This window comes from Lasioglossum baleicum, chromosome 5 (genome assembly GCF_051020765.1).
Source record: "Lasioglossum baleicum chromosome 5, iyLasBale1, whole genome shotgun sequence".
NCBI lineage: Eukaryota > Metazoa > Arthropoda > Insecta > Hymenoptera > Halictidae > Lasioglossum > Lasioglossum baleicum.
The window spans coordinates 10,376,900-10,389,309 of NC_134933.1; the positions used below are offsets into that span (position 1 = coordinate 10,376,900).

The following is a 12,410-nucleotide window of genomic DNA, read 5'->3' on the forward strand; positions in this document are numbered from 1 at the left end:
GAAACGTAAAGAATACTGGAAATGAGGCTGTACGTTCGAATAAATCAAATTTTAAGACGGGATAACCACCATGAAAAATTGCGATCTCTCTCCCTCTATCTATCCCATTCAATTTGAATCTCCACCACGAACATTCAAGCCCCGAAGACGTTCACACTCGACAGTGTCTTCGGCTCGACCGAGTTTTCGCTCGAGATAAAAGATCTGATACGGCGAAGGGTTTCGAGAACGCTGACGTCTCTCGTTAATATTCCAGAGCGCGGTAAACAAGCTTAATCGGCAAGTCAATCTTAAAAGCGGCTTGCATCTGCGAGTTAATCTCGGCGCTCGTCGTCGCGACGCACAGTTGGCTGGATCGAAGAGTTTAGTGACATTTCACCAAGAAATGAGCTTCCTCGTATCGATGTCTAATCAATTAGTATTGTTTTTCGAATATCCACTCTCAGAATCAATGAAAAATTAAATTTAAGAAATTAAGATTAAGTTAAATTAAGCGTTCGCTTGCTTCAAGTTCAAAAATGAGTAGGTGTTATTTGGGCGAACCAGAACGTTCGTAATAAGTCAGAAGTTTATTGCCGATTTTCACGACTCGCCGCCCGAAAATAGAAGCGCACGTACCGCGTGTCTCGAAGGGGAAAGAAAAATTTTTTTCCACCAACCCGGACGTATTCAACCCTCCCGTCTATCCCCATATATTCATTAGAGCCGAACACACTTCCGAAAATAAATACAAGCCAGCCATCCCTGCCCGCGGCGTGAAATTAGTTTTCTTTAGCCTCGGTCTCCCCTTTCACGCCGGTAAGACGAAACTTTGCACAAAGGACAAACTCAAATATCACGTTTAATTAGGGAGCGCGTTACTGCGCGCCACCCCGCGTGCAAATTGAACCACGGGAAAACTCTGGTTCGAAATTTTTCCACAATGCCGCCGCGCCGCGACGCTCGGCCAGCAAGATCTTCGTCCTTTTTGGGAAAACGTCCGACGCTCGATCGTCCCTTGCCGCGGCTTAAACGAAAGTTACAAGCGCGCAATATCAACCGTACCCATTGTTGAAACTTTCGGAAGGCGTATCCTGCCCTGACGAAATTACCCAGCGTTTTGCTAACATTAAAGCTAGTTTCGCTCGCGAACTAAAAGACACGGTATCAGTGTCGGATTAAATTAGGCGTGAATACGTATAGTTTGGGGCTTGCCTTTGTACGTGCTTATTTACTCGCCAATTAATTGCTGACCCATTACACGGGCCTTTTGTTCTCTGACAATTATTTTAACCGTTATTTCGGCGCGTAGCTTACGATCAGAGTTGTACTGAATTACAATTGACTTACTTCACTCGTTATAATTAGTCGCTTCGTTCAATTAAACTACAATGTGATTTGTAATTCTGGTGTCTTATTCAATTCAATTAAGTATTGCACGCATTGAGTAATTTACATTATATTGTATTTCAATTACATTTGATTTCGGTATTCTGTGAAAGGTACGAATTATGAGATGCAATTACAATGTAATTAAATGACGTAATTCATTTACAATGTATTTAAATAACGTAATTCATTTACAATGTATTTAAATTAGCACAACTCTGTATACTTATTATTTTTTTTAATTATTTTTTACGAATTATAATTACAAAGTAATTGAATTACATCGTAATTCAGTTATATTGTAATTTATAATTCAGATCTTCATTCAATTAAATTACAATGTAATTCGTAATTGCAATTGGAGTACAATTATAAAATACATTGTAATTAAAGTATAATGTAACTCGTAATTGCAATTGGAGTACAATTATAAAATACATTGTAATTAAATTATAATGTAACTCGTAATTGCAATTGGAGTACAATTATAAAATACTTAGTAATTAAATTACATTAATTACAAATTACGATGTAATTAAATTAAAATTAAAAACTAAAGAATAATAAAGTAATAGGTAAGAAGAGGTTGAAAAATCCATGTGAAGGTTTCAAACAGAAGTATTTTATTGTTTATGCATTTATAATATGTGAACAGAAATAACTTCTGCGTTACACATTTTTTAAATTTACGTATTATGAACGAGAACGAGGAATAGAAACTACACCGCGCAAACAGCAAACAAGTATATGAACGAAAAACATAAAAGTATATCGCACTTCTTCAAAGTTCTGGGCTATAATTTGGAGAGCTGTATTTTAATTATATTGTATTTCATTTATTGTATTTCAATTATACTGCATTTCAATTACACATCTGATTTAAATACTTAGTAATTGAATTAAGTGAAAGGTTTGAATTATGTAATTCAGTTACGACGTAGTTCCGTAATTGAATTAGCACAACTCTGCTTACGATACGATGCAACGTGTTTGTTTAAACAGTGAGTGTTTGACGATTAACTGGTCACGTGAGTGTGCTGAAATTCTCAAGTTCGATTTTAAAAACCGGTGTATTACCTCTGGCTCAGTTTTCATTTAAAATTCCGCGGCAGCCGCGGGGATGCTTTAAAATCAAAACAGCCGGGACGAGGCCGCCGGAAGCTAATATCCACGTCAAAGCCGCCTAACAAAGCGGGAAATATTTGAATTCCCCGCGTCTCCGGGCGAACGCGAGAGCAACATCGTGTAAAGGTGTGCGAGATAACTCCGCCGGAATCTTAATGCGAGGACAATGGCGTGGGGGGGGGGCGGTTTCAAAGGCTTTCGGGGAAAGATGAAAAGGAGGAGGTGCAGGAGCCAGGGTGGTAAGCTTATCAGAGAGTCGACCGAAATATTCGCAGCTGACTGCAGTTCTAACAGTCTCAGCCGCGTGAAAGCCAACGCCTGCGTTCCGATGCAGGACAAGCTGACCAAAGCTTTACAACCCCGTCCGACTTCCGCTGGGACACGGAGTCCGGCTGCTGAACAGGCGACGAGCCAACCGTTTGCATGAGAAACGGTTCACGGTCGAACGAGATTCACACCCTCGGTGAATCAGCAGGTTTTTAGATGCAAACCAAGCCTCCAAGAGACTTCGCCGGTCTTCGTCTATCGCGCTCTTCAACTGTGAAACCGCTGGCCAGAGAGTTCGGTTAGGATGTTTCTGCAATTTTTTGAGAATTTTCTCATTATTGAAATTTGTCTATTTTAAGTTGTAACTACCCATTTTTCTCAACTACAAATGAATAGAACTCTGGTATTGTAATCGTGTTTAGATGTGTCGTACGAGGACGTGTCCACTGGTGCCAAAGCTACTCTAGTATTTACAGCGACCGCTCTTCCCTGAAGTGGCTCGCGCATGATCAAGCGTGCTTGTCAATCACGCTTGACAAATCGTGATCGACTGTTTCGTATAAACAAGCTGCTGCGAACTCGAAGATGACACTTCCTGATGTGAAATCGGTAATATTTGACCTTCCTGTTGTTCCCTGGCAGACTGCAATACAGTGTAAAATGACGGATTCTGATATTTTCAATTCACGATTATTGAGATTGCGAAGGCTAAAACTGGTTGTGAAGGAAGAACTTTCTAGTTATTATTACCACGTTTATATTAGCTTGCCGAGTTGTTGTTGTATGCGCCAAATCTTGTAATTGAATTTTAAACGACTACCCGATGAGCTAGAAACTTGAAACTTTAAACATCGCTCAGAACTGGATGACAATGCAATATTAAAAAACAAATTTTTAAAAAAACTGCGTCCAGGAGAAAAAAATGTTGTATATTAACCGTCACACCTGGCCGCGCGATGCTCGGTAGTACGTCATCGCGTTCAGCGGACCCCACACCGCGCGCCAGCGCTCCCTACTCCTCTACGTGTTCCCACTGCAACTCATCCCTACTCTACTGGCCCATTTCGCACCGAGGGAACTCAGTGTGGTTGTGATGTTCCGTTCATTCAGTTCCATTTCGGACAATTTCGAACAATTTCGGACAATTTCGGACTCCATCAAGAGACGTCGTCTCTCGGAGTCATCCCTTCATTCCATCTCGCGTATTTGCATATCTTGAGATTCTATATATATATCTTACTATTTCATACCAGTATTACTATATCTTGCGTTCCATTTAAAAAAGACTAAAAAGTAGAAAATAAAAAAATATATAAAAAAAACTTTTTAAAAACCACGCTTATATTAAAATGGACTAAAAAGGAGAAAATAATTTTTTTATACATAAATGACTATGAATAAAAGCGTGGAGCTCCCACGAAGATTACGTCAATATAGTTTAGCGCTCCACGCTTTTATTCATAGTCACTAATGTCTAAAAAAATTATTTTCTCCTTTTTAGTGCATTTTAATATAAGCGTGTTGTTTTGAAAAGATTTTTTTATATATTTTTTTCTATAAAGTGATGTAAAAGTCACTTTTGTGCCTCGTAAACCGAGTGTTAAATACCCATTTCAAAATTTCTCACATTTTTAATGAGTCTCCGTGTAAATTTGAAATCAAAAGATTTCTTCCACGGACGAGAAGACTTCATCTAAAATTAATTATCTGGTCGGAAAGTCATCAATAATTCCCGACACGCTCTCCAACAAATTCTCACCTGAATAAATAAACATCCTGCCGTTATCATTGGCCCATCGCGTATTCCCAGGGACGTAAAATTGCTCGTAAAAACCGACTGCAGTGGATCTCGGGGAATTAATCTCGACACGGTTCGCGATCGTCCCGCGCGTACGTATCGAGCCGCGATCTTCGCGAGAGAGTAATCGACGGGGAAGTTGGCGCGAGCCGGAACAGGCGAACTTAATCGTCGAAACTGTGGCACGAAGTCTTAAATCTCGGTGAACGGCCAAAACTAAGTTGCGCAGGGGGTTTAGTTTTACGAGGACCCCCCAACTAACGCGATGTCCTGGCAAAGGCGAGGAACAGGGTTCTGCTTGGAAATTGGGGGTATGGGGACCGACACAAGAACGATCGCTTGCGATCGTAACGCTTTTAACGCAGCAATTTCCCGTTTCTGCGCAGAGGGAAGATGAACGAGATGGAGCAGATTCCTGAAGGCTGAGACCGAGCGGATCCTCGAGACATGACCGGCTGGAGAATGCGGCCGACTGCATCGGCGCTCGGCGTCATCGCCATTGTCTCCGTCATGATCACTGCCACAGCGTCAGGTGAGCTCTCCGCGATTTTCAAAACAATTTTGTCCTCATTTTCTTCTCATTCAACTCTGAAGTTGCGTAGACCGTCCACAATTTTTATTCATTTTTATCGTAATTTTTTACGGCGTTTGACGTGGATATTCGTCATTACAGTATGATCATTTTTAGGAGTAGTCTATTTTAAAGATTTTTAGCCCAAATATTTATTCAGACATCTCTGAATACCTTTGAAAATAATATTGTATTTTTGGAATACTCTATTTTGAAGATTTTTAGCTCCATATATTTATTTGGACATCTTTGAATAGATTCAATTAAGTAGTAGCGTCTGGGCATGGTCAGACGAATATCCCAAAGAACGTTTCAATATACGCCCTTTAAAAACAATATTGTATTTTTAGGAATACTCTATTTTGAAGATTTTTAGCTCCATATATTTATTTGGACATCTTTGAATACATTCAATTAAGTAGTAGCGTATTAAACATGGTCAGACGAATATCCCAAAGAACATTTCAATATACGCCCTTTAAAAACAATGTTGTATTTTTAGGAATACTCTATTTTGAAGATTTTTAGCTCCATATATTTATTTGGACATCTTTGAATACATTCAATTAAGTAGTAGCGTATTAAACATGGTCAGACGAGCATCCCAAAGAACATTCCAGTATACGCCCCTTAAAAATAATACTGTATCGTTATGAATATTCTACTTCGAACATTTCTCTGATAAAAAATGTGTAATTCTTTGGAATTGGAGCGTCTTAAACGTCCTCGGAAATTTCTCCGGAGTTCAGGCGGCAGCCCTTGTTTTCGCTTGGTGTAAAAATTGCATCGAGCGTCGCGAACTCTCGTCGCAAACAAAAAGTAGGTGGCGGTGCCGAGCCGCATGGGTCGGACGAGAGAAAAAAAGAGAGCGCCGCGGCGTCGAGCAGAGGCGACAAGCCCCGTTCGCGAAACAAGGTATTCGCCGAAAGTAATCCGGAGAATTTGCTAGTCGGTACGTCCCGCAAATCCAGCCTCGGGATTGGGAAATTATGACCGATGAGCGGCGTTCTACAATTAAGCGAAGTTACGTGACCGATCGCGCTCCCCTACTTCGGTCTGTAATTACGTAAAATTAGCGGAACTTTTTTGCGCGAACCCACACTCACACCCGCTCCTCTCTAGCCGTTTTTGCAATCCCGGGCGTCTGTCTACAGCTTAATCTCTGAAGTTGTGTTACGGGGATTGCGAGTGCGGCTCGAGAACATGCGTTTTCGACGAGTTCCCCCGGTCCTTCTTTATGCATGTGCTTGCCTGAAAAAAATATGTTTTTTTTTCACTCGCCTATGAATTACGAGATTATGAAATTGCGTCGTTAAAAGTTTCGCATATTAAATTCAATTTCGATGGGGAAACAAGAGAACCTGCGCGACGGTCGCATTGTTCAGATTGGAAATATTTCTTGGAAGGGTTGTGCTTTCTGGGAGAGAATATCGAAAGGTCTTTGATCTTCTATGGAGTGAAAAGCACACGAAAATACGGCGAGTCACACGTTTGTTCGCATGATATCCAAATAAAAGCTCAGTGTGGAAACCATTATATGATATTTACGTTCTTATTTCTCTTTGTACGTCTTACACGATGCATTTCATATGGAGTTTTATATGCAATCTGGACGAATAAATGCAACAGTGTTCTCAGAAACAGAGATTTAAAAAATTGAATGGACAGTTTATCAATGGAAGGCCATCCAATTATAATGTTTCTTACCAGAGTCCAGAAGCTCGTTGCCAGAGTAAACGCTAGGAAGCATTAGTTTTCTATACGACACACTTCGGCCAAACGCTTTCTGCATGAATACGGTGTCTCGCGCGGCATTTGGCAAACAGGCGAGCTGCTTATGCGAACGGATATCGTTATCACGTTAAAAACGGCTGGAACAGGTCTCGGCTAGCATCGCCTGGAGAAGCTGTGTTCTGATTTAAAGTTCGGCGAAGATGGTGAACTCCCAAGAACCTCGTCTTTGCTTAGCCATGGCGCTTAATTAAGAAGAAATGCTGGAGCAACAACCGAGGAAGGCAAACTGTAGAGCCACTGGAAACAATTTCATACAGTGGATAAAAATGCAGCAATTTTTCAAACAAAGAATCACACGAATCAGCGTGTAGTCAGACAAGCACTGAGACGAAAATTCAGAGAGAATACTCGAACGAGATATCAAAACAAGGGGGCCATTGAAAACAATTTTTTACAGTCGATGAAATTGCAAGAGGGAGGTGGAAAAATTATGGAGTCATTAGAAACAATTCCGAGTCGATAAAAATGCAGTAATTACGGAAACAAAAGAATCGAGGACACGAAAGGGAGAAGAAGATGACAAAGTGCGGAGTCCGAGCAGTAGGAATAGCGATAAGGGTGGTAAGAAGTAAGGAGCGATAGGGGTTGGCGAGTGGAGAAATAAAATAGCTGGGAGTCGGAAAGGGTGAATAAACGGATCGGGTATGTGTAGTAAAGAGCTTGGCGCAACGGTTCACAATGGGAGCAGCAGAGCAAACGTTTTTTTCTGGCACGCCATTTCTGTCGCCTCCGTCACAGGACATCGATTTTCGACCGCGGGCTCGATTGATCTTCGGAATGCGCGTTGTTTGCGCGTAAACGAATTTCAGAGATTACTTCCGGCCGGTCGGCCGCGTCATAAAAAGCGGCGAACTGTGATCTCTTCGTTGCTTCGTGACCGTGTGTGTGCTCGCCTGTGTATAGGTTTACGCGAACGTGTGCCTGTGCCACTTCCACGGGTGTCCAACTTTTTTGGACCGAGCGATCGAGCACGGTAAACGATTCGACCATTTATCGACGGCCAGCGCGAAATCGCTTACGCGGCGATAGTCGGCCGCGGAGTAAATAATCGCGTTTCGTTTGAACAATTCGGACGTCGCAGTCGATGAAACAGGGCCTTTCCTCGGGCCAATGTTGACGCAAAGGGAAACTAATAACGCCCACGATGCTGAGGGCTGCCCTTATATCAAACCCTTCCTCAGCTCCGCCACAAGAAAAAATGTTTGCTCCACTTTCCAAGCAGCTTCACGGTGTTTCATAAAAGATACAGGACGGTGGAAGCACCTCCGTTTTTGCAATTTACAACAAACTCCTCCTGAGCTTGTAATTTTTAGCTGGAGAGAGATGCTTCTTAATTTTTTGATCCGATAAGGTGACTTCGCTTCTCTCGGTTTAGTTTCTGCTTGATTTAAACGGTTATTATTTCACTTTGTTCTGGCATCATTCTTCCAGCTACGCATACTAATTAATTCTTCAAAGGCGGCTTTTGGCATTTCTGCTTCTTCGTTTTAATAGGGTATGCTTTTCTTAATCTCCTTAATACCACTGGCGTCAGCAATGTTTCATTTAATACTAATTTATATTTTCATTTCGAAAAAATTGAGCACGGAAAATAAGAATTCGCCAGTCGTCGCCGGATTATTCTAAACAATTTACGCGTCCGCGCGACTGTCGGAAAGCAAAGTTTGAAAGAATGGAGACAAAGTGACGCATAAATCGGCGAACGCTCGCGAAGGAGTGTTCTCGGCTCATTCCGCATTCTTTCCATACGTTTGGCAAAACTCTGCGCCATTTACCGGTGGAGTTATAACTCGGATTAAAATTTCGTTGCATTCTTCCGGTAGTCGGTCGCGCTGGAATGCTCCGTCGGAACGAAATATCTACTGTGCCCCCGGAAAAATTCCAGACGCCGACCAGAGCGGTGACAATGGCGCTATCTAATTTCTTTGTTCCGAGAACTCGCGCCAGCCTTCTCCCACTTCTCCGAAAAAATACAGCCACCATGAGAATTTCATTTGAAACTCGAGTGAACGCTCCCGATACGTCCTGTCGCGTAAAACTACGGAACGTATTCATTCGGTTTCCATACACATTTTTCAGTCAATTTTTCGAAAGAATTTTATATCCTCGTTTTCATCAGTACACTGCTGATGCTTTTTATGCATTTATAGAGAAATTGGCTGGATGAAATATAAAACAGCGAAAAATTAGAGAAATCTAAAACTAGTGTTCTATTGTTTTCAGGTGTAAAAAAATATTAGGGGATGAAATCAATTTTTATTTAACTTCCGCTACCCACAATTGCTGCTGAACATTTTTATTTCGCATAAATGATGCCGATTTGACTACTGGCGACAAAACCAGAAATATTAAATAATCAGGGACCATAACTGTTATAACGAAAAAGAAAAAAAGTTATAGAACAACAAGTACTTCATCGACTAAAATTGTATTGGTTACAAATAAGGATTATAAGTGACCGAAAATTTTTTCTCTTGTTATTGGTAAACGGTATCGTTGAGAGGAGTTCATTTCGATCACTTATAACATAACAGTTGTCGATGGAAGAAATTTATGTCGATCGTTCATGACAGTTATCGATAAGAGAAATTTATTTCGATCGCACAGAACAGTTATGAATCAATCAGATCAGAGAAATTTGTAATAGTTATTATTAAATAGTACAACTTTCGAATGGTTTACAATTAATTATTTCATAAATTTCTCATTCGTAAAATTCATTGCTGCAATCAAAATTTAATTTGACAAACAAATAGATTTTGTGTTGTTCTTATGGTCTGTTGATTCGTCTTGTTGTACGAAACCTTCTCAATGAATTTCACAGGCTTGCTCCATCCGAAAAAGAGTAGACAACTCAATAAATAAGTAACCAAATTGAATTTTCTCATCAATAATTATTATGAACAAGTGAAAAGAAATTCGATCATCGATAACTGTAATGAGCAATAGAAATAAATTTCTCTCATCGATAACAGTTATCGAGGAGGATCCAATTCTTTGGACACTAATAACTTCGTAACCAAACTATTCGTAACCAAAAAGTATAAAAATCGATATTTTTTAATCATTTTGTTCTTCGAATTTTTTTCTTTATGTTTTGTGTACATTACCTTAAATTGCAATAATAATAAACTTTTTATTAATGATTTTTATCGTAGAAAATTGTAGAATAGCTGTCATTTTTGGTCCCTGGATATAATAAGTAAAGCGTTCAAAATAATAGTATCACTGGCGTTCGAAGAATAGTGGGTCTCATGCCAGTAGAAACACAGCTCGTCTGAGCACTCAGCTGAATTGGCTCGTCGATAACGTCTCAAGGAATACTATCATTTCCGGGGAAACACTCGTTCGCTGCTTTTCACCGGCAATTCGAAACACTGCGATTCTTGGGAGCCGCGCGAACGCTATCGTCGGCCGGAGAGAGCAGGATCAAAAGAGAAATAAATTATATAGAGCCGAGAGGAACAAATCGTCGGTACGTGTTCGAACGAGGGGAAAAAAAGAGCCAGTCGATACCTCCAACCTACTTTCCTCGGGAACAGAGAGTGAAGCGAAGAACGGGACTGAGAGAGCGGGGAAACGAAGATACAGACTAAAAGAAGAGAGAGAGAGAGAGAGAGAGAGAGAGAGAGAGAGAGAGAGAGAGAGAGAGAGAGAGAGAGAGAGCTGTATATCGCTGAGAGATCCTGTTCGACGTAAAATTACAAATGACGCGTATTTCTCTTGGAAGTCCTGAAAAGTACAGAGCTGGAGGCCGCCGGAGGGCCACGATACTACTCTCTGCTTGTTATCGGAGCCACCGGGTTTACGAGAGCGAGTGAGAAAAAGCGCCGCTTCTCGCGCGATGATAAAACGTCACTTTTCGATGAGCACTAAAAAGAGATGCATCGATAGCGGATCCTGTCGGAGAATCCTACGAAGGCATTCTCGCAGTAGAACTCTCGGTTCTCGAGGATCCGTGAACAAAAGCGTCGAATCGCGTGCTGTACGCGTCGGGAAAGGAGGCGCCGAGCCGTGCGCTTCTTGCCGAATTGCAACATCCAGCGGGCGGATCTCGAAGCGAGCGAGCGTGTGTCGGCGGAATTTTGCGAGCCGCCGGAAGCATGACGAGCGGAACTGAGATCCCAGCACGGAGAACGGGTATTCTACGCTTAATACCGAAATTCTATGATGATTCTCTGCGGCGAACGAAAGGAAATTTGTTCGGCGAATGCTAGACAGTGATTGGTGCACTTTATTGATCAATATTGTCGTTAATCTCTTGATCGGTTTATTTAATGATATTCTTACTTTTACGAAAATGTAGTGGGCTAGGTTTCAAGAAACTAGTATACCGGACTATTATTATAATTTTTCGCGTGGAACGAAGATTTTCGAGGTTACGCCGCCGGGCGATATCGCGTATAAAAATGAGCCAAGAGACTTGGTAGCAAGCGTGCTAGGTGAATTTTAATTAAAAGATTGCCAGATTCATCATAATAAAATGTCGGGAACGGGAAAATTACGATGCCGGATCTCTCGGGCATCCATCTCTCATGATCTCCAAGAAATTCGTTACATAAACGGACACTTTTCGAGATTATAATCTTTGACCTGTGTTATTTAATCTGTTTTAATTCTGCGAAGTATATGATTTATTTAACCGATCATCCCACTTTCTGCTGCAGAATCTAGCAGCATAGTGATGGATCAGATGCAAGCACAAGTCGACCCTGAGGATCGGCAGATCCCAGTCGACGAAGACTTGAGGACCTTGAACTGGACGTTGGTCAGTGTCCCAGGCCTGGATACTCGCTCAAACGACACTGCCAACGATCCCATGGATACCAGCGTGTCGAATGAGGTCCCTGCAAGCCGCAACGACCTTGAACTCGAAGCTATAGCCTTCGGAGAGCCTCAGAGGGATGAGAGCGGGTCTTTGCTGGGTCCTGTTTCATCCGGAAACGTGTGGGACGAAAAGGCTGTTCCCGAGGGAGAGGATGAGCTGGACAACCCGCGAAACAAGGTGCAGGACACCAGCAGGGATTATTTGCCGTCGACGGGGCCAAGCAGAGCGGAAGCGTCGACCTTTATCCCCTGGGAGGATCAACTCCCTTGGAGGAGCGAGTTAGAGGACGCCCAGGTGGACGACGAGGGTTTACCCGGTGTTTTGGAAAGAGTAGACGAAGACGGAGCTGTCGAGTCTGTTCCCGAGACGCATAACAGAGAGTTTCTCGATGGGACAGTTACCTGGATCTCGGGAATCCCTACCGAGTCTAGGCCCAATGACCAAAGGAATGTCGAGGACATCAGGGCCATTTCGTTTCCTGTGCCTCCTCCCGAAGAACAGTTCCAGGTAAGAGACTGTAGAATCGTTGATACCAATTTTTGAAACGGAATATGTAAGACTCAATTTTGAATCAGCCTCTATATAAAAAGAGAGACAAAGAATTTTTTAGATTTTAAATTTTTTAGATTTTTTAGATTCAAGAATAGAACATTTTTTGG

General features: G+C 41.7%; 1 protein-coding gene across 1 annotated transcript in view; it reads left to right on the forward strand.

The window, feature by feature from the left end:
- LOC143209156 (uncharacterized) overlaps positions 1-12,410 on the forward strand; it is a 321,762-nt gene that overhangs the window by 228,639 nt on the left and 80,713 nt on the right. The window contains exons 4-5 of the mRNA XM_076424475.1: positions 4,945-5,090; positions 11,591-12,258. Of these exons, the coding sequence (XP_076280590.1) occupies positions 5,006-5,090; positions 11,591-12,258 (753 nt within the window). The 5' untranslated portion in view covers positions 4,945-5,005. The remainder of the gene's footprint in view (positions 1-4,944; positions 5,091-11,590; positions 12,259-12,410) is intronic.